Source organism: Rosa chinensis, chromosome 5, assembly GCF_002994745.2.
Source record: "Rosa chinensis cultivar Old Blush chromosome 5, RchiOBHm-V2, whole genome shotgun sequence".
NCBI classification, from domain to species: domain Eukaryota; kingdom Viridiplantae; phylum Streptophyta; class Magnoliopsida; order Rosales; family Rosaceae; genus Rosa; species Rosa chinensis.
This window is the reverse complement of record NC_037092.1, coordinates 61,300,009-61,318,218: the sequence shown is the minus strand read 5'-3', so window position 1 is coordinate 61,318,218 and position 18,210 is coordinate 61,300,009. Positions and strand designations below refer to the sequence as shown.

General features: G+C 37.0%; 3 protein-coding genes across 11 annotated transcripts; all 3 read left to right on the top strand.

Annotated features, from left to right (window-relative positions):
- The first annotated feature begins 470 nt into the window (after positions 1–470).
- LOC112164560 (amino acid transporter AVT1I-like) lies at positions 471–2,840 on the top strand. The gene is made up of 4 exons (XM_040505921.1): positions 471–537; positions 746–828; positions 1,609–2,222; positions 2,325–2,840. The coding sequence occupies exons 2-4, from the start codon at positions 747–749 to the stop codon at positions 2,838–2,840; spliced, it is 1,212 nt and encodes a 403-aa protein (XP_040361855.1). The 5' UTR covers positions 471–537; position 746.
- Positions 2,841–3,399: 559 nt separating this feature from the next.
- On the top strand, positions 3,400–7,033 carry LOC121049575. Of its 4 annotated transcripts, none has more exons than XM_040507330.1 (3): positions 3,400–3,556; positions 4,626–6,490; positions 6,658–7,033. In XM_040507330.1, the coding sequence occupies exon 2, from the start codon at positions 5,703–5,705 to the stop codon at positions 6,486–6,488; it is 786 nt and encodes a 261-aa protein (XP_040363264.1). In that variant the 5' UTR covers positions 3,400–3,556; positions 4,626–5,702; the 3' UTR covers positions 6,489–6,490; positions 6,658–7,033. The 4 variants fall into 4 exon arrangements, with proteins under 4 accessions (XP_040363264.1, XP_040363262.1, XP_040363263.1 ...); XM_040507328.1 differs by having other exon boundaries at positions 3,902–6,490; XM_040507329.1 differs by having other exon boundaries at positions 3,897–6,490.
- A 2,256-nt stretch (positions 7,034–9,289) lies between these two features.
- LOC112163791 (7-dehydrocholesterol reductase-like) lies at positions 9,290–13,498 on the top strand. Of its 6 annotated transcripts, none has more exons than XR_005800603.1 (9): positions 9,290–9,730; positions 9,949–10,083; positions 10,564–10,761; positions 11,061–11,747; positions 11,874–11,992; positions 12,065–12,136; positions 12,238–12,320; positions 12,633–12,703; positions 13,205–13,498. XR_005800603.1 is itself a non-coding variant. In XM_040507137.1 (3 exons), exons 1-3 carry the CDS (start codon positions 9,994–9,996, stop codon positions 11,079–11,081), a joined length of 309 nt encoding a protein of 102 aa, XP_040363071.1. In that variant the 5' UTR covers positions 9,290–9,993; the 3' UTR covers positions 11,082–11,524. The 6 variants fall into 6 exon arrangements, 1 of the variants encoding a protein (XP_040363071.1); XR_005800602.1 differs by having other exon boundaries at positions 9,798–10,083; XR_005800600.1 differs by having other exon boundaries at positions 9,290–10,083; positions 11,061–11,147; positions 11,640–11,747.
- The last annotated feature ends 4,712 nt before the right edge of the window (positions 13,499–18,210 follow it).

The following is an 18,210-nucleotide window of genomic DNA, read 5'->3' as shown; positions in this document are numbered from 1 at the left end:
AGGAAACTCTATACTACTTATTATGGAAAAATCTCAGTGGGGCACAGGACCCACCGGGCCCCAACATGACTCTGTCCATGATCAATAACATCTGCCACTATCTAATCCTCTGTTCCCTCCATTATGGGTGAGAAGGGTTTGAAAGAGCTAGGGATGGGCACCCACGGAACATTCCACAAAGAGACATTTCTTCCATCACCAATTTGGTACCGAAATCCCTTTTGTAAGACCTCTCTACCAGCTATAATGCTACGCCAAGTATCAGATGCACCTTTTTTCAACTCCACCTCCATTAAAAAACAATTAGGATAATACTTGGCTTTTAGCAAGCGAACAATTAAGGAATCCGGCCTTTGTAAAAAAGATAGCAACAATCTTTGAACAACAATATATAATCAAAGATAGTAATATTGACACTATAAATTTAGCAAACCTTCATCGGTTCACCAATATCAGGTAGTTAAAAAAGGGCTTTACTAGTTGTGAAGTCATTGCCTTTGTGCGTTGATCTACACCCCAACCATCAATTCAGGAGAAGTAAGCATAAAAATTTCTGAATTTGCTCCAACAAATCCAAAACTGAATCCATTGCTGATCTAACCCAATGCTATCTCTGAATCCATAAGAAGCCAGACGTCCTCATCATCATCATCCCCGCAACTGAAAAAATCAGAGTATATTATTTTCATTATTATATTTTCTTTGTCCACAATATTTTAATTATTTCGTTTTTTAATTTCACCAGAATGAACAGTGAAAGTACTACTCCTTCGACGGGCCAATCCAGCCTTTGGAAAGCTACGTTTAATACAACTAGTGTGTTTTTAGGTAAGTAGTGATCCAGTTTAGTTGTTTTATTTTACTGTAAACTCCATTGAACTTGAATGAGGTAAAGTTTTGCATTATACTATTTTCCCTTTGAGTTCTGCTTTTTGTGTCTGCTAATATAATTGTGCTGGCTAGATAATTTTGAAGCTTTTGATAGAGATTTGTTCGAGTCATGCTAACTGTTAAAACCTTGATCAACCTATAGCTAATTTAGTTTATTGTAGTTGATGGACTAAGAATGAGTAGTGAATTAATTACTCCAGCAAAATGGAAAATGATATAACATAGAACTCACCTTTCTGTACTTGTGATATTGGGAATTAAACCTCGTCGATCAATCCAACTTTCTGATGCCTAAAAGTTAGGCTTCAGAGATTGTCATAAAAAAAATAAAAAATAAAAAATAAAAAAATAAAAGAAAGAAAGAAAGATAAGCTTTAGAGATACATGCATAGAAAGTGAAATTGTTCATAAAAACGGAAAAACCTACGGTGGCCTAATCAAGTATTACTGGATCGTGACCTACATAATGATTAGATTGAAAACAATATTGCCAGTCAAACAATGTTAATACAAAAACCTTGGAATTCTTTTCTATATAACCATATGTGCATTAACGTGTGTTTATTTCTGTGAGATTGCCCTAGCTGTTTTATGTCTTATGTACCAATCTATTTTGTTACACAAATGTGACTTCATTCGAGGAACTTAATTGAAATTTATTTGATCTAATAAAACTAGATGAAATCTATTGTTGCCAATCAACTTGTTATTTTTCAGGGATAGGCATTATTACTCTACCGTACGCACTCTCCAGAGGAGGGTGGGTATCGCTCCTTCTTTGCATTGTCATCGCCATGATGACATGCTATACTGGTATGCTACTAAAAGCATGCATGGATGCGAACCCATCATTAACCACGTACCTCGATATTGTCGAACGAGCATTTGGCAATAAATGGAGGATTATAGCTTCCGTGTTTTTAAACACGGAACTATACTTAGTCGCTCTCAGCTTGATGATAGTCGAAAGTGAAAATTTACACAAATTATTCCCCACGTTTTCCATTAAGCATGGCGGCGGGGCAACAATAATTAGTGGTAGAAAGACTTTTGTCTTAATTACCGCTTGCATTACTTTACCGACAATGCTGCTCACGGATTTGAGCATATTGTCGTACGTGTCGGTGATGGGAGTTCTTTCTTCTCTCCTTATCGTGGGATCGCTCATATCCATCGGAATATCAAAAGTTGGCTTTCACACACAAGGGGGTCAGCTGTGGAACATGAGTGGAATCCCAACCGCTATGAGTTTCTATATTTTCTGCTTCGCGAGCCACTCGGTTCTACCTTCCATTTATGTGTCTATGAGACATCGACAACAGTTCATTACGGTAATCTCGCTAGGCCTGCACTTGAACTCTAATCTTATGTCTTTCATAATAATTTGTTGTTTAATTTCATGGCAATTAATTTGGTATATGCATATATTGTAGGTGTTGATGATTAGCTTTCTTCTCACCACCACGACTTGCTTGGTTATAGCTGTGATTGGCTATCTTATGTATGGAGGAGGAGTGCAATCTCAGATAACCCTCAACCTCCCCACCTCAGAAGCAGGTGCGAAAGTCGCTATTTATACATTACTATTAATACCGATTACCCGCTTTGCATTGTTGGTTACCCCTGTAGCTTCGTCTATTGAGGGTCACCTCCCTCAGAAGTACCAAAATAGGAGTTTAATTCAGAGAGCTGTTAGGCTAGTAATTTTGGCTAGCAGTACCTTATTAGCTTATTTCTTTCCCTATTTTGAGACCCTAGTGGGCATACTAGGATCCATTTTTATTGTATTAGCATCTTTTTTATTGCCTTGTGCATGCTACATCAAGCTTACTCATAGTTTTAGTGCATGGAGCTGCAAGTTAGTAGCCACTTTAGCTATAATGGTGTTTGGTGTTCTTGCTGGAGTTCTAGGCACATATACAGCCATTGTTGATCTTGTAAACCATTAAGTAAATAAATGTAATTTTAATTTAAGGGAGATGATGATATGCATCACAATCTAGTGTTCTACCCCGTCTTTATTTTTTATTTATTTTTTTGTGAATATAAATTAAGTGGTCTTAATCAATGGCTAAAGTACCTTGTGTTGCAAGAAATATTGATGATGGTTGGTAGTTAGGGTTTGCGTCCATGAGTTCAGTTAAGTAAACCAAGATAATCACAGTCCATCCTACAAACCTGATAAAAGAAGCACCATCAAAAGGGGTGGGCCTAAACCGACCAGGATCTCGAAAACCTACCAAATTGGGTCAGAGAACAAACCGCATGCAACAAACACAGAAAATGACATTCATTGAACTAGATTGGATCTTTCCGGTTCGGAACCGGTTTTACACTTCATACTGAGGGAACTGCACCGAATTGACCAAATTATAACAGAATTAATCACTTTGCTAGTGTGTGAGGTTTTGTTTACTATGTACCTTACTACACACAATTTTGAATCACCTAATATAAATCCAATAACCCTAGCTAACGGCTTCTCTCTCTCTCTCTAACAACAGCCTTCTCATTCTCTCGTTCTCCCTCACCCTCTCATTCCCATTCTCTCAATTCTCTCATTCTTTCTCACAAAAATCATCCATAACAAAATATTTAGTCACTATTTTTGTTCGTGTTCTAACGGACATCATTAAATGAATCGGGTTTTCATCAAAATCTATTGGTAAGTTCCTATTTTGAATATAAACTAGGCTATAGATCTGAGTTTTGATTGTATGGTTTTGGGTTTGCTTTCTAAGGATTTGGATTTGAGGATTGAGGATCGATTGATTATATTCATTTGCAAAGAAAAGAAGATCTGCAAAAAGGAGTATTTATGATATCTTCACATGAAAATCTATCTGTTAAATTCATTATACGATAGTTGCAAAGAAAAAAGGATTTTCAAAAAGGAAATATTTCTGAGGATTGGTTATTTCATCTAATGCTTGAGTAGTGATATTTTTTTTCTTCTCTTTTTATGACATGAAAACTTGAATTTTATAATTTACAAACTATCATAGGCTAGGTGATCGAGTTGGTAAGAGCTTCCAAGTGCGGAACCCTCACGCCTGGGTCCTACCGACGCTGATTTGAGTTATATCTCAATCTATTCTTGGTGGCCGGAGCGGAGGGACTTTTCTAACATGACCACACGGCACGGATTAGTCTCTGGATTTATGAAGCCTTTGAAAAATTGTAGGATCTCGATAAAAAAAAGAAGTTATAATTTATATATTCCTTTTTGGTATTGCATGTGTTTGATTAAAAGTTTTATTATTATGCTATTAAGATCAGTGGTGAATTTTATGCTATAATACTTTTGTATGTTTGTACCAAGATTAGTGGTTTTCATAGGTCTTGTTCATCCGCATCAACCAAAAGATTAGAAGCTGGAAATTGGAACTCTGTCCTCCACCCTTTGATATATTTTTGTTATTATTTTTGTTTTACTGCACTGTGACACTTTGATTTCTTTGATCTGTAATAAGTTAGTTTGTTCTTGTTAGTTCACCCAAATTGTTGTTAATGTAAAACATAAAAGTTAGAAGAGTTAGTTAGGAGTTAATCGTGTTACTCAGATGACTGACAAGTGTCACAATCCTGTTCATTAGTTTAGGCCTTCTGTTACTATAAATACCCCATATCCATTTGTAATAACCTCTTCCAAAAACTATTTTACCATAAATTAGTTACAGATATTTTCTCTCTCTTTTCGTCTTCTTCAAGCTTAGCTTTCATGGTATCAGCAGCTCAGGTCGATCGGTGACCTCAAGCTCCAAGCTCGTTCATCTTCATCAGCCTTGTTCTTCCTTCGTGAAGCTTCACACTTCGTCTCTACAAATTTTACAAGATAAGTGAAGTTGTTCATCAAAACTTTCAGATCTAACAGTACGAATAGTTAAGCCTTTGTTGTTGATACTATCATCGAAGATTTGGATTTACATATAGAGCAATATTTTCTGGAAAAGTTGTTGATTCATACTCAGAAACCCTAGATTTTGAGAGAAATTGAAGAAATTAAAGAATTAGTTCAAATTTTTGCTACTGTTAGTCTCGTTCTTGCCTCAGGTTACTTGATAATACTACAAGATTCAAGTTCTGGATGATTGCTCAGCTTAGAGTTCTACCTTACTTCTTTTACAAGTATTAAGACTCATATCCTCTAGATCTACTCATGGCTTCCACTACTGTTACTCAAACTACAGTTTACCTACCAAATGTTATTCTTGATGAGTCCAATTACCCTACCTGGTTGTTTAGACTTGAGTCATTTCTGAAAAGTCAAAACCTATATGGATTTGTTGATGGCACCATACCTTGCCCTGCTCAGTATATTACATCTGCTGATGGTTCTACTAGATCCGTCTCGAGTGAATATGTAGCTTGGAAAACACAAGATCAAAGCATTGTCAATATGATTGGTCAAACTCTAAGTCTTATTGCTATATCATGTGCTGTTGGCAGTAAATCTGCTCAAGAGTTATGGATTAACTTGAGGAATAAGTTTGCAGCTCCAAATAGGCAAAATATCCTGCAATTAAAGTCAAATCTGCAAAACCTGAGAAAGGGAAGTGATAGCATTGAGGCATATCTTGATAAAATTAAGGCTGCAAGGGATGCATTAGAGACTGTTGGAGTGTTTCTTGATGACAAGGATATTGTTGTCACAGTTCTAAGAGGTCTTCCATCTGAGTATGTTGCTATTAAAATAGTGATAAGAGCTCAATTTGTCAGTTGTTCTGTGCCTGAGTTAAAGACTTTGCTACAGGCTGCTGAGATAGATATAGAAAATGAAGTCCAGATTACTCTAAATTCCTTTATCTGCAATGGTTGCTCAAAATGTCTCTACTTCTGCATCAACTGCTAGCACATCTACTGGTTCTATTCAGAATATGGCATCTCCTTCAACTGCTCCTATTCAACAAGCCTCATCAGTTCCTGCAGTTCCTCCTGGCTTCACACTAGTTTCATCCCAAACTCAGTACATCCTAATTTCAGCTATGCCATATGGTGTTTCATCATTCAATGCTTTTGATCCCAATATGCCTATGACTGGCTTTCTTGCTGGACGAGGAACTCCAAGGTTTAATGGTGGTAGGAACAACTATGCTTCCAATGGCAACAATGGTCTCAATTTTCTTGGCAGAGGCAATGCTGGCTTTCCCAACAACAATGCAGGTCTTCTCAATAATAATGCAGGCTTCAGGAATCCCATCATCTACCAGATCTATGGGGAAAATGGCCATGTAGCTAGAACTTGCAGGTCTATATCCAATGTCCTCAATCAACAACAAGGAATCTTCAATCAGAATTCAGGTGGTTGTCAAGTCTGTGGCAGGTTCAATCACACTGCAGAAAGGTGCTACCATATCATAGGCTTTCCAAATCAGCAGCCCCAAACCTCAACTCAGGCAATGACACCTCAACAAAATGGAATGATGGCTGGAAATGCAGGAATGATGCTTGGAAATGCAATGCTGGCTGCTGCAACTCAAGCTCCTCAATACTGGTTAGCAGACACAGGTGCCACTAATCACATGACCAATGAAGTTCAGCTGCTCAACAATGTTGCTCCTTACCCACATACAGATGCAGTTCAAGTTGGCCAGTAATGGTAAAAAGCTTAATATTACACATATTGGTAAAGCTATGCTTGGTTTTCTTCAATTACAGAATGTACTTTTAATACCTGAACTAGCAGCTCATCTACTGTCAATTTATCAACTTTGCAAGGATAATAACTGCTCTGTGTGGTTTGCTAAATTTATGTGTGTGATACAGGACAAGGTGTTGGGCAAGATATTGTACAAAGGACTGAGTAAACAAGGCTTATATCCCATTCCCTTTGATCTACCATCTCTTAAGACTTCTACAAGTTCTACAGCTGCAACTAATGTATCTGGTGCTTCAGCTTTTTTGGGAAAGTATATAAAACAATCTCTTTGGCATCAAAGGTTTGGGTATCCATCCAATCAGATAGTTAGTAGTATGTTGAATAAATGTAATATTCCATTTAAGTCAGACTCAGGATCATCCATGTGTGAAAGTTGTCTTCTAGGTAAATTCCACAAGTTACCATTTTCAGATTCACAAACTAAAAGTGTAGCTCCGTTTGAGATTGTTCACTCAGATGTATAGGGGCCTTCACCTTGTTTTTCAATTGATGGCTATAGGTATTTTGTACTCTTCATTGATGATTGTACTAAGTACACTTGGATGTTTCCAATGAAAAATAAAAATGAAGTATTTGCTTACTGTCCGGCCTTGTATGCTTTTGTTCAAACTCAATTTTCAAGTATTATTAGACCTCTAAGGACAAATGGTGGTGGTGAATATGTGAACAATGCTTTCAAGAGTTTTCTTAGCAGCAAGGGAATTGCTCATCAGATCTCTTGTCCTTATACACCTGAACAAAATGGTGTCTCTGAAAGGAAAAATAGACACATAAGAGAGACTGCAGTCACTTTGCTTCAAAATGCATCTCTTCCAAATACTTTCTGGTACCATGCTTGTGCTCTCAGTACTTACCTTATCAACAGAATGCCAACACCAGTTCTTAAGATGCAATCACCTTTTGAGCAACTATACAAGTCGCAACCATCTCTAGATATTCTCAGAGTTTTTGGGTGTGCATGTTATCCCTTACTAGCATCCAGAACAGATAAGCTTCAATCTAAGACTGCAAAGTGCATTTTCCTTGGTTTTGCCACTGGATATAAGGGCTACATTTGTTACAACATGCAAACGAAAGTATATTATCTCCAGGCATGTGATATTTGATGAGGAACACTTCCCCTATTTTGATACCATGAAGGTCATACAACACAGGTCTGGGATATCTACATCAAGTGCTAACTCTACTCCATTACCTTGTTTTACTCATACTCAGTCCTCAACACAGTATCAAGCTCCTGCACCTATCCTCCTCACACCATCAAACTCAGGTCAGTCTCTTACTAATCACTCTCCACATTTAGCTCTTTCAAATCACTCAAGCAATCATTTTTCAAACACACAGAGTTCTCACTCTATGCCTCCACCATCTATAACTCCTTCTGCTATGGTCAATGTTCCACCAACCTCCCTCACACCATCTCCAGCTATTGAAGTTTTTGACCCCAATTCACATATTGTAATTCATTTCGGTGAGGATAATGGCACTTTGGACATTAATGCTCAACCTGGTGGTGGAAATATTTCTCTCATCCTTGACTTCAGTCCTTCAAGACCAAGAACTCAGGTCTCCGAGGCCAATATTCTCTATCCAATAGAAGGGCTACACAATGCTGTTCATAATGATCACACCATGCTTATAAGGGGGAAAAGAGGCATTTCAAAGAAAAAATGCTTTCTGTCTGCCATCTCTTCTACAGATTCGATTGATCCAAGCCAAATTGAACCTGTCAGTTATAAGCTAGCTCTTAAGGTCCCTCAATGGCAGCAAGCCATGCAAGAAGAGTATAATGCACTGATGAAGCAACAGACATGGACACTTGTGCCTTTACCACCTGACCAGAACCTTGTGTCATGCAAATGGATCTACAAATTAAAAAGAAATGCTAATGGCACCATTGCCAGACATAAAGCACGACTAGTTGCCAGAGGTTTTAGTCAAGAATATGGTGTCGACTATGAAGAAACCTTTTCTCCTATTGTTAGACATACAACAGTTAGACTTATTCTTGGTCTAGCTGCACACTATGGCTCACTAGGCCAATAACCTTAACATACAACACTTTTTACACAACGAAAAAAAAAATTCGTTGTGTGATGTGGGAAAGTGAATCATACAACTCTTATAAGAAAATTTCATTGTATAAGCCTGTTAAAATTCAAAAGATTTTAGTTGGAAGGTGATTGCACAACAATTACAAGAATAATCTGTTGTGTGAATGAAAAAAAAAATTAGCGGCAGATTTCCCTCCGACCTTCACTCAAATTTGGCTCCAAATTTCACCTCACATGCACTGATTTTTACTACATAGTACAACAGTTTACTTGTTTCTGTTGTATGAGTGTAACTTGTAAAATGTCATACAACAGTGTTTAGCTTTGTGTTGTCTAAGTGAGGGAAATGTAGGAGGCAACATTTGGATGTGCCCCAAAATGACGAAATTTTGCTTGAAATGTTGGTTACTTGTGTGGTGATTTTAGGTTCCTACAACGTAATGATATATTTATGTTGTCTGAATGAGCAAAGATAAGCATTTACACCAAAACTGATATTGTGACAGTACATAGGCGGGAGTTTTCCCTCTCAGGCTCTCAGCTCAAATTTTATACGTAGATAATCCGACAACAGAACTTGATTCATCCGTTGTATGAGTCATGAGTAAAAAAAAATAAAAAATCGATATGCGTCCTTGAAGAGAGAAAGAAAGAAGCACCCCCTAACCAATATTCATTTTTCGTCTTCGACACTCCGTCAAAGACTCAAAATACAACAAAACTTCTTCTCATCCCTCTTGTCTCACTCTCATCTTCTCTTCATTCTCTTCTCTCCCAGAAATCTCAACTATCCTTCAACATCGCGCTTCGGGAATTTCTCTCTCTCCAGTCCTCATTGTCCCTAATTTCACTTCTTTCTCTGCAAATCAACCCTAAATCTTCCGTATCTAACCCCTTAATGGCTCTGACACCTTCTTCGACAACCTAGCCATCGACTCCTGTTCTTGAAAGCCTACCCGTCACCAAACCCTAAGTCAACCCTAAAAGAATCTCCATCGGAGCACCCTGTCGAAGTCTTCGCTCGAATCCAAGACTACCTAGAAGCTAAAGAAGAAGGCCTCCACGTTCCTCTTGGACCCAATCGAAGCCTCTAGAGAGAGCCTCCTCACGGCTCATTGATTACTCAGTACGTCTCTCTTTTTCGAAATGGATTAATTTGGTTGTTTGTTTTGACAGAGGATAATACACATCAGGAGATAGAGGAGGTTCAGAGACTATTCAGATCTGCAGCCAGGGATTGCGTTGTAAATTTAAGATTCACAAAAGCCAATGGGATTGTGGTACCAGAAAATGGTACCACAAAAGCCAAGTCTTCTCTGAGTGAGTCTGTCAACTCCATTTCAGATTCATTTCAGCAGTCCACATTCTTAGAGACCCAATTCAGAAACAATGGTGGAGAGCAAGACTGTGCACTCACCATTGGTGACTTACGCTTCCATGCTTTCACTGCTTACTTTTTGCCCTCCATTTGTCATTATTGTAAGCTCCTCTCCCTATCTCTATGTGTATCAATCGTGTTTTGGGTTTCTTTTTGATTTTGTAAAGATTCGATTTTGGTGTTTGATCATGTGAAATTGGGTTTGCTGAGATTGAATGATCGTGGGTAATAATGGGTTCTTGACTTCTTGTTATTTCTTTGGTTTGTGAAAGAAATTCAAATCTCATATGTTTAAAGATTGAGAATTTTATAGTTTTGAGAGAAAGGGAAGTGCAAGATTGTTGCTTTTTTGATTATAGAAAGGCTTGAAGTTGTATATGAAGCTTATGTCTCATGGAAATCCGTTGAGAACTTGATTGCTTTTTGTCTTTTTGTTTCATTTTCTGTTGTTTTGGAATGCTTTGTTTGGTTGATGACAAAATGCAAAGAATTAGGCTTCAAACATCAAGTGTTGTACTTTGATTATTTGAATCAGTAAAGAACCTCTTATATGCTGATTCGAATTTGATACTTAATTGCAGATGGTATACAATGGTACATGCTGGTGGCTCTCTTTTCAAAACTTGGGATTACTTGAAACAAAATGGGCTGCAAAGTTTATTGACATATGGCCAAGACCTACAGTTATGGCAAATTTTGAGGCTGCACTTCAGCTGCCTTTACCTGGAAAAAAGGTTGAAGGACCAATATCTCCGGCTGGGTATCGGCCTGTCTACAAGGTGCTTGGCACTTGATTCCTTTGTCAAACTGCTTTGCCAAAGTGGTTACAAAAATAAGGGTTTACATAGCTTTGCCTTCTACACTTGTTGGCTTTACACGAGTCAGTAGATTTCAAAATGTTTAACTCATAGTCTTGTTTGTCATCTTTTGTTCTGGAATTCTTAAGATAAGTGTTAACTATAAATTTTCAGTTTTCTAATTCTTTGAAATACAAGCAAACTTATGCCATATTTTAGTACTATAGTTACACATGTATATTTGAAGTTTCCTTTTCTAATGTAAACTGTAAATTTTGCAGGCAAATGGTATGGCAACATAATTTGTGACATTACCATGACCGGAGTTCATTCGTTGCTTTTCAAGCCAATAGCGGTGTTGTTATCAGGTATATTGTTCATATCCCAAGTTTTTTCCCTACAATTTCAATTTCAATTTCTATATGTTAGGGTTCTATATTATCTTCTTTACAAATTTATATGATTTCTAATTATTTTATAATTGCTTTTTTATCAACCAATCAATTGCCTGTGGCTCTTTTTATTTCTAACTCTGAAGTATAGTTTTTGATGATAAGATTGGTTTAGTGTGCCTCTGACCGAACCCAGAAGGTATGCTCTTCATCTTTTTTCACAAGTGCACACTTTCTAATGATTGTGCGACCCTATTTGCAATGCATGATTGGTTCATTTTGGGAATTCAATTGTACTAGACTACCATAATTGGTTGTCTTGTGTTTACTATAAAGGAATTCAACCCATGCAGGTATGAATTATACAATGTTCCATTTTGCTCAAAGTATATTCTAGTTTTTAAGTTATTATTGGTGGACCTTTTATATGCCTATCTTCTTAAACTGTATACTGCAATCTCATTGCAGGTCTGGTAGTTTCTGTTGTAGATCCTCAGCAGGGTGAAATCATTAGTGATTGTTGTGCTGCTCCTAGAGGAAAGACTCTTTACATGGCGTCGCTTTTGAGTGGCCAAGGTAATTCATTATCTAAATTATTAGTTTTCTATATTAACCCACTGAGGAAGAATTTTGAAATTCTTATTCTTGTATCATGAATTGGATCTTACTTTCTAATCTTCTTTTACTATCATTGGGTTTCAGGTATGGTATATGCAATTGACATAAACGAAGGGTGGTTGAGAATCCTCAAAGAAATGGCTAAGTTGCACCAAGTAGATGGTGTCATCACCACTATCCATGCTGATATACATAGTTATACTGTAACTTATCACCTCTATACAACATTGATCTTTGGGACTGGAAATTTCTTATGGTCCTTATCTTTTCTCCAGGACAATAATACTATGAAGTGTGATAAAGTTCTGTTGGATGCTCCATGTTTTGGACTGGGTGTTCTCTCCAAGGTGATTGTGTAAGAATTAAAAAAAGTTAGTTTAGGCTGTATGCCAACTTTCTATTTAGTTATTTGGTGCTATATCTCTTATTAACTTTTTGAAGAGGGCAGACTTGCGTTGGAACAGGAGATTAGAGGATATGGAGGAGCTTAATTAAGAATTTGCAGGATGAGCTCCTTCATGCAGCTTCTCGGTAATAACAAAACTCTCTCTCTCTCTCTCTTTCTCTCTCTCATACAATTCGTTTCCATTATGAATTTATTTCCTAGGCTTGTATTTTGATTTCCCCTTTGATTTTATGTTTTCAGATTTTAAATCTATGTATTTGAAATTCTAGATTCCTAAAAAAAGGAGTTATATTTCTCTCTTCTCAATTGATAATATGAGCGGTTGAAGATCCTGTTATCACTTTGATACCTTTCATGCTCTTTTTAATAGAAGTGCCAAATACTACCTCTTTTCTCTTGCTTGGTGCTATACCTTAGGCATGCTCTTGCTTTTGTAGGTAGCTGAGAGCTTGGAGCTAGTGGGAAGAAACTTAATTGTAGTTGATAGAGTGTGAACATTTGTTGCATGGTAATTTTTCTGGATCTATGATGCTTTGCAATTTTGAATCTGATCAGCTGCTAATCAATTTCAATAACTTTTTTTGTTCGATTCAGTGAGCCTTTCATTATTTCTGGGTTTTCTCATTTGTTTTTATTGACTGATGTTGTGACTTTGGGAAAACACTTGAGACCTTGATGATCTATATATGTTTGTTTTGAAAGAAACCTGGAATTGAAATACACAACTAACTGGAATTGATTTTACAACTCTCTATTAATCCAATCTTTTCTCTTCCTTTCACAGATAGCATATGCTATGTTAACATAGTACTATCACTATGAAAGTCCCAATTGTGTGTGTACATGTACAACTTAAAGCTTTGTATGGATTGAGCCTTTTCTTTTGCTTCAGCTAATACCATATGTTGTGGACTTAACTAACATAGTAGTATCACTTTGAAAGTCCCAATTGTGTGTACATGTACAGATTAAAGTTCTATATTAATCCAGCCTCCTCTTGCTTTCGCAGATAACTGAGATCCTCAAGCTGGTAAGAAGGAGAGACTCATTCTGGATTCTGCAAAAGAGGGGGAAATATTGATCCTATGGGCGCACCATTTTCTGCTTCTGCTGATATATAATATTCACATGCAGCAGCTGCTTATGTTTTTTTCAATATTCATATTAGTTTTTGATGGTTTATGGATATTGATAATGGCATGGCACTAGAATGTTATCTTGTTTTGGAATAATTTGTATCAGTCTTGGATATCCCAAGTAGATAGGTATGTATTAGACTACTTTTTTTCTTTTAATCTTTTAATGTTGGCTTGGATACAGAATAGGTTGGATTACTCAAATGATGGTTTGTAATGTGTTTTCTTTCCAATTGATCGCGTTCATTAGGTGAAATGGAGCATTATTGTGCACAAAATATAGGAAATGAAAATGATTGTACAATAGTTTTATAGCGTGGAAATTCAACGTTGTCTGAATACACAAAATTAGGCCATTCACTCAATGCACTCTTTACAATCACACAATGGTAAAAACTGAACTCCGTTGTCCAAATTCAATTCACACAACAATTATACTGTACAACTGAAGTTTGATAGTATATCAGACGACGGAGAAATTAAAAAAAATGTTGTTTGACTAGGTTTTCCAACAACAGCTTGGAAACAAGTTCTGTTGTAAGAAGGATGCACATGCCACGCACAGCATGGCTGTGCGGCAGCTGTGCCTGACATCTGCCGAGGGAAGGTACAACGCTGATAACAAAGAAACTGTCGACTGTTTGTGTTTCATACAACGGCTTTCCACCGTTGTGCCATTTTTCATCACACAACGCTCCGATACACAACGGATATCGTCCAAATCACACAACAATTTTGGTCCGTTGTCTGTTAGCTTTTTTGGCCTAGTGGCTGGAAGTTACATCAGATGGACGTTAAGAATGCTTTCTTGCATGGTAAGCTACATGAGGAGGTTTATATGTCTCAGCCTGGGGGTTTTGAAGATGCTTCCTTCCCATCTCATGTATGTAAATTGCAGAAATCTCTTTATGGTCTTAAGCAAGCACCTCGAGCATGGATTGATAGATTCACCTCCTTTCTTCCATCCATTGGCTTTAAGTGTTCTCATGCAGATCCATCCTTATTTATTTGAAACTCAGGTTCCTCCAAAGTCTATCTTTTACTGTATGTTGATGATATCATATTAACTGGTAATGATGAGTGTTTGATTACTGAGGTTAAGAAGGCTTTACAACATGAGTTTGATATGAAGGACTTGGAAGATCTGCATTTCTTCCTTGGTCTGGAAATTAAATATAGCAGAAATGGTATTTTCTATCTCAATAGAAATAAGCCAGAGACGTATTGCACAAGGCTGGTATGGATAATTGTCATTCTCATCTCACACCTTGGCAATCAGGGGTCAAACTTCTCAAGGATAGTGGTACCCCACTTGCTTCATGTGATATTCCTTATTTTCGAAGTTTGGTTGGTTGTCTACAGTATCTAACATTTACTAGGCCAGACATTGTGTGCAGTGTTAATACTATCTATCAATTTCTTCATAATCCCACTGATGCTCATCTTAATGCTGCAAAACGTATACTGAGATATGTCAAAGGCACTTTGCATCATGGAATTCTGTTCAAGAGGCAGTCTGACAATACACCATTGTGTCTACAGGCCTACTGTGATGCCGACTGGGCTGGGGACCCTAATGATCAAAGGTCTACTACTGGCCTTATTATCTTACTGAATCAGTCTCCTGTGTCATGGTGTAGTCGAAAGCAGAATGCTGTTTCTCGGTCTTCTACAGAGGCAGAATATAGAAGTATGGCCGACACTACTTCTGAACTTCAATTGCTCAAGCAGTTGCTCACTGATCTGCAGCTCCCACTTTCACACGTTCCAACTCTTCACTGTGATAACATCTCTGCTCTAGCTTTAGCTTCAAATCCTGTGCATCATTCCAAACTCAAGCATGTCGAAGTTGATGTTCATTTCACCTAGGATAAGGTTAAAGATGGCTCCATTTCACTCCAATTTGTCTCCACCCTTGAACAACTTGCTGATTTGTTCACCAAAGGTCTATGTTCTCCTCAGCATATGTATCTTTGCAACAGCTTGATGGTGGTTTCACCTCCATCCAGCTGAGGGGGGCTGTTAGTGTAAACATAATAGTTAGAAGAGTTAGTTAGGAGTTAATCGTGTTACTCAGATGACTGACAAGTGTCACAATCCTGTTCGTTAATTTAGGCTTTCTGTTACTATAAATACCCCATATTCAGCTGTAATAACCTCATGTTTTCCAAAAACCATTTTACCAGAAATTAGTTACAGATATTTTCTCTCTCTTTTCGTCTTCTTCAAGCTTAGCTTTCAATTGTTTGTTCATACTAAATCCTGAAGAATTGGAATTGATCTTTGTTGAAGTCTAAAACCTATTGCTAAATTGAAATTGGGCCTTAAATATGTTACTAAATTTGAAATTGGATCGGGATATTAGACAATTGATTAAAAGAATTTTGTTAAAAAAAAAAAATTTAAGCCCATTAAACAAACCCGAAACCGAAATGGGGCTGAACTGCTATTTCTGCCCGCCGAACATGTGGGTCCATCTCAGAAATAATTGAGTCATGGTTTGAGATTTGGCCCAACAGAATTGGGCGATACAGAAACGTTTTGGGCTCAACACCGATCTGACCCGAACTACGCCCGCCCTTACCATCAATCCACCCAAGCAAGAAAACATTGATTCTTCTATAATTTGTGTCATTCTTGACCTGAGCCTTTCAGGAAATGCTATTATGCAAGAGGTTTGTTCCTTTGATTTGGTACTTTGCTAATTGTTAGACTGTTAGCTATTATGCTTGTAGTTATTGCTGGACGCATTGCAACTTGCAAGCAACTAAGTAACTGAGGAAACAAATAGTTGGTGTCGTTACTAGTCTCAATTTTCCAATGGTAAAATGGAAAATTATATTGGATTTTTTTTTTTTGTAAATTATTTATGATACATATATTGGAGTTTTTTTTGCTCAGTTGTTCTCGGAGATTATGGGTTCTGTTTAATTACCCAATGCAGAAAGTTTGGTCTTTAATGTAGTTTTTTTTTTTTTTTAATAATCTAGCCAGTAGGGCGAATTTATATTCATCAAAAGCCAGAATAGGCCATTACATACCGTTCCGCTGCCATTTAGACAGATAAGAAGATAGTGGTAGTACCCACAATGGTACATAGAAAATAAACCCACTCATTATACAATCAATACATAGACATAGCGAGATCCCTCTTTGGTACTACGCCAGAGGCGCTAAAAGGATCCGACCCTCTCAACCTACTCTTAACCAATAAATCTAATTGCCTAGAGACCTCAATTGATGTACAACTAGATCCACTGAGAATTAAGTCGACAAGACCGGACCAAATGCAAAACTAGATGCACAAAGGTGCCTGCACATGGCCTTCTTAAAGCTCAAAGGTATGAATTTCGGGGTTTTTGTTTTATTTTCATTAAAGAATAGACCAAGGGGTTTTGGGACTGTTAAGAAATTCTTTTGGGTTTTTATGGTAAAATTGTTCGAATGGGTCCCTTTCTTTTAATGCAGCTTGGTTGGTAATTTTGAAGACCCACTTTTAGTTTCTTCATGGGTTTCTGTAGCTGGATACTACCGAGCCCATTGATTTGCTTTAGGAACTGGCCCTTGTTGTTTTGCAAAAGATATGTTCCCATACTTTCTATTGATTCTGAGCTCATTAATCTTTTCTACTACGGTTCAATATGAATAAGGTTAATACCCAAACCCCATCCCCTCATAAGCAACTACTAGCAATTCTCCAATGTTTTCGTAATGTTTTTTTTTTCATGGGTTCTTTTCTTATATTTCAATGATGAAGAAAAGGTGGCAAAAAGCCACAATGACGGTAGATTAAACTTTGAGTACTATACAATTGAAAAGGCCACATAATCTTTTGGCAATGACAAAAAGCTTGGACAATGAGGTTTCAGAACAGTTTATAAGGTTAGCTGTTCTCCATATGCTTTGAACTGGAATAAAATGTTTTATTATGATTGCAGAAACTAATTGGTTAGTTTCATATTTGCAGGGAGTTTTGCCTAATGGGAGAGAGATTGCAGCTAGTGAAGAGGCTTTTCTTTAACAACAGGCATAGAGCAGCAAATTTCTATAATGGAATCAACATTATAAACACTGTGGAACACAAAAATTTGGTTAGATTGTTGGTTCGAAGTTGCTCAGAACCTGAAAGCCTTCTAGTCTATAAATACTTAGCTAATAAGCTAGAGTCTTGACCGCTTTATCTTCGGTAATTTACTTCACTGTTGTTATCTTAGTTTTATAAGGACGGTGTATTCTCTCATGGCTCTTTTCTTTTGTTGCATTCGGAAAATAAGGCCCCTTCTCCCTATAATTTGTACTATCTTTTTATCAATGGTAATTTTCTTATGGAGCTTAACTATTTGTATTCTCATTTTGATGATTTCTACAACTTATAAATGAATGAACTGATGTCTCTGTATAGAAACAAATCACTTTTAGACTTAAAACTGATGTAAAATAATGATACACAAACCACTTGAAAAAACAAAACTAATGTTACAGAAAGATAGAGACATCGATTCTACCTAAAACGCATATGTCAAATATGGATAAAGAAATCGAAAGCTTGACGGAAATGATGCCATAATAAGAAATGAAATCAGTTTTTTACAAATCAACTGATGTCCAGACTCATTTTATACATTGAAATCAAGTAAGAAACTGATCTGTATAATTATATTGGACATCGGCTAAAAACCGATGTCTGAATTTTCCTGATCTTTCTCATCCACTAAGACATTGATCGTGATTTTGTTTCTCATTAGTTTTTAGCCCATTTTTGATGAAATTATTCGAGTAGTATTATTTTAGCACCTTCCTTATAAATGGTGAAATTCTATATATAAGTGTTCGTGTACTGTAGCTTAAGAACAGTGACGGCTTAGTAACAGTACCGGCT

What these genes read in the sequence shown, in the direction of transcription:
- LOC121049575 (XM_040507330.1), top strand. Translation starts at nt 5,703, where the DNA reads ATGGTTGCTCAAAATGTCTCTACTTCTGCATCAACTGCTAGCACATCT.
- LOC112164560 (XM_040505921.1), top strand. Translation starts at nt 747, where the DNA reads ATGAACAGTGAAAGTACTACTCCTTCGACGGGCCAATCCAGCCTTTGG. An exon ending in TACAACTAGTGTGTTTTTAG is followed by an intron (nt 829 to 1,608) that starts GTAAGTAGTGAT and finishes GTTATTTTTCAG; the next exon opens with GGATAGGCATTATTACTCTA. An exon ending in ATCGACAACAGTTCATTACG is followed by an intron (nt 2,223 to 2,324) that starts GTAATCTCGCTA and finishes CATATATTGTAG; the next exon opens with GTGTTGATGATTAGCTTTCT.
- LOC112163791 (XM_040507137.1), top strand. Translation starts at nt 9,994, where the DNA reads ATGGTGGAGAGCAAGACTGTGCACTCACCATTGGTGACTTACGCTTCC. An exon ending in GCCCTCCATTTGTCATTATT is followed by an intron (nt 10,084 to 10,563) that starts GTAAGCTCCTCT and finishes ACTTAATTGCAG; the next exon opens with ATGGTATACAATGGTACATG. An exon ending in GGTATCGGCCTGTCTACAAG is followed by an intron (nt 10,762 to 11,060) that starts GTGCTTGGCACT and finishes TAAATTTTGCAG; the next exon opens with GCAAATGGTATGGCAACATA.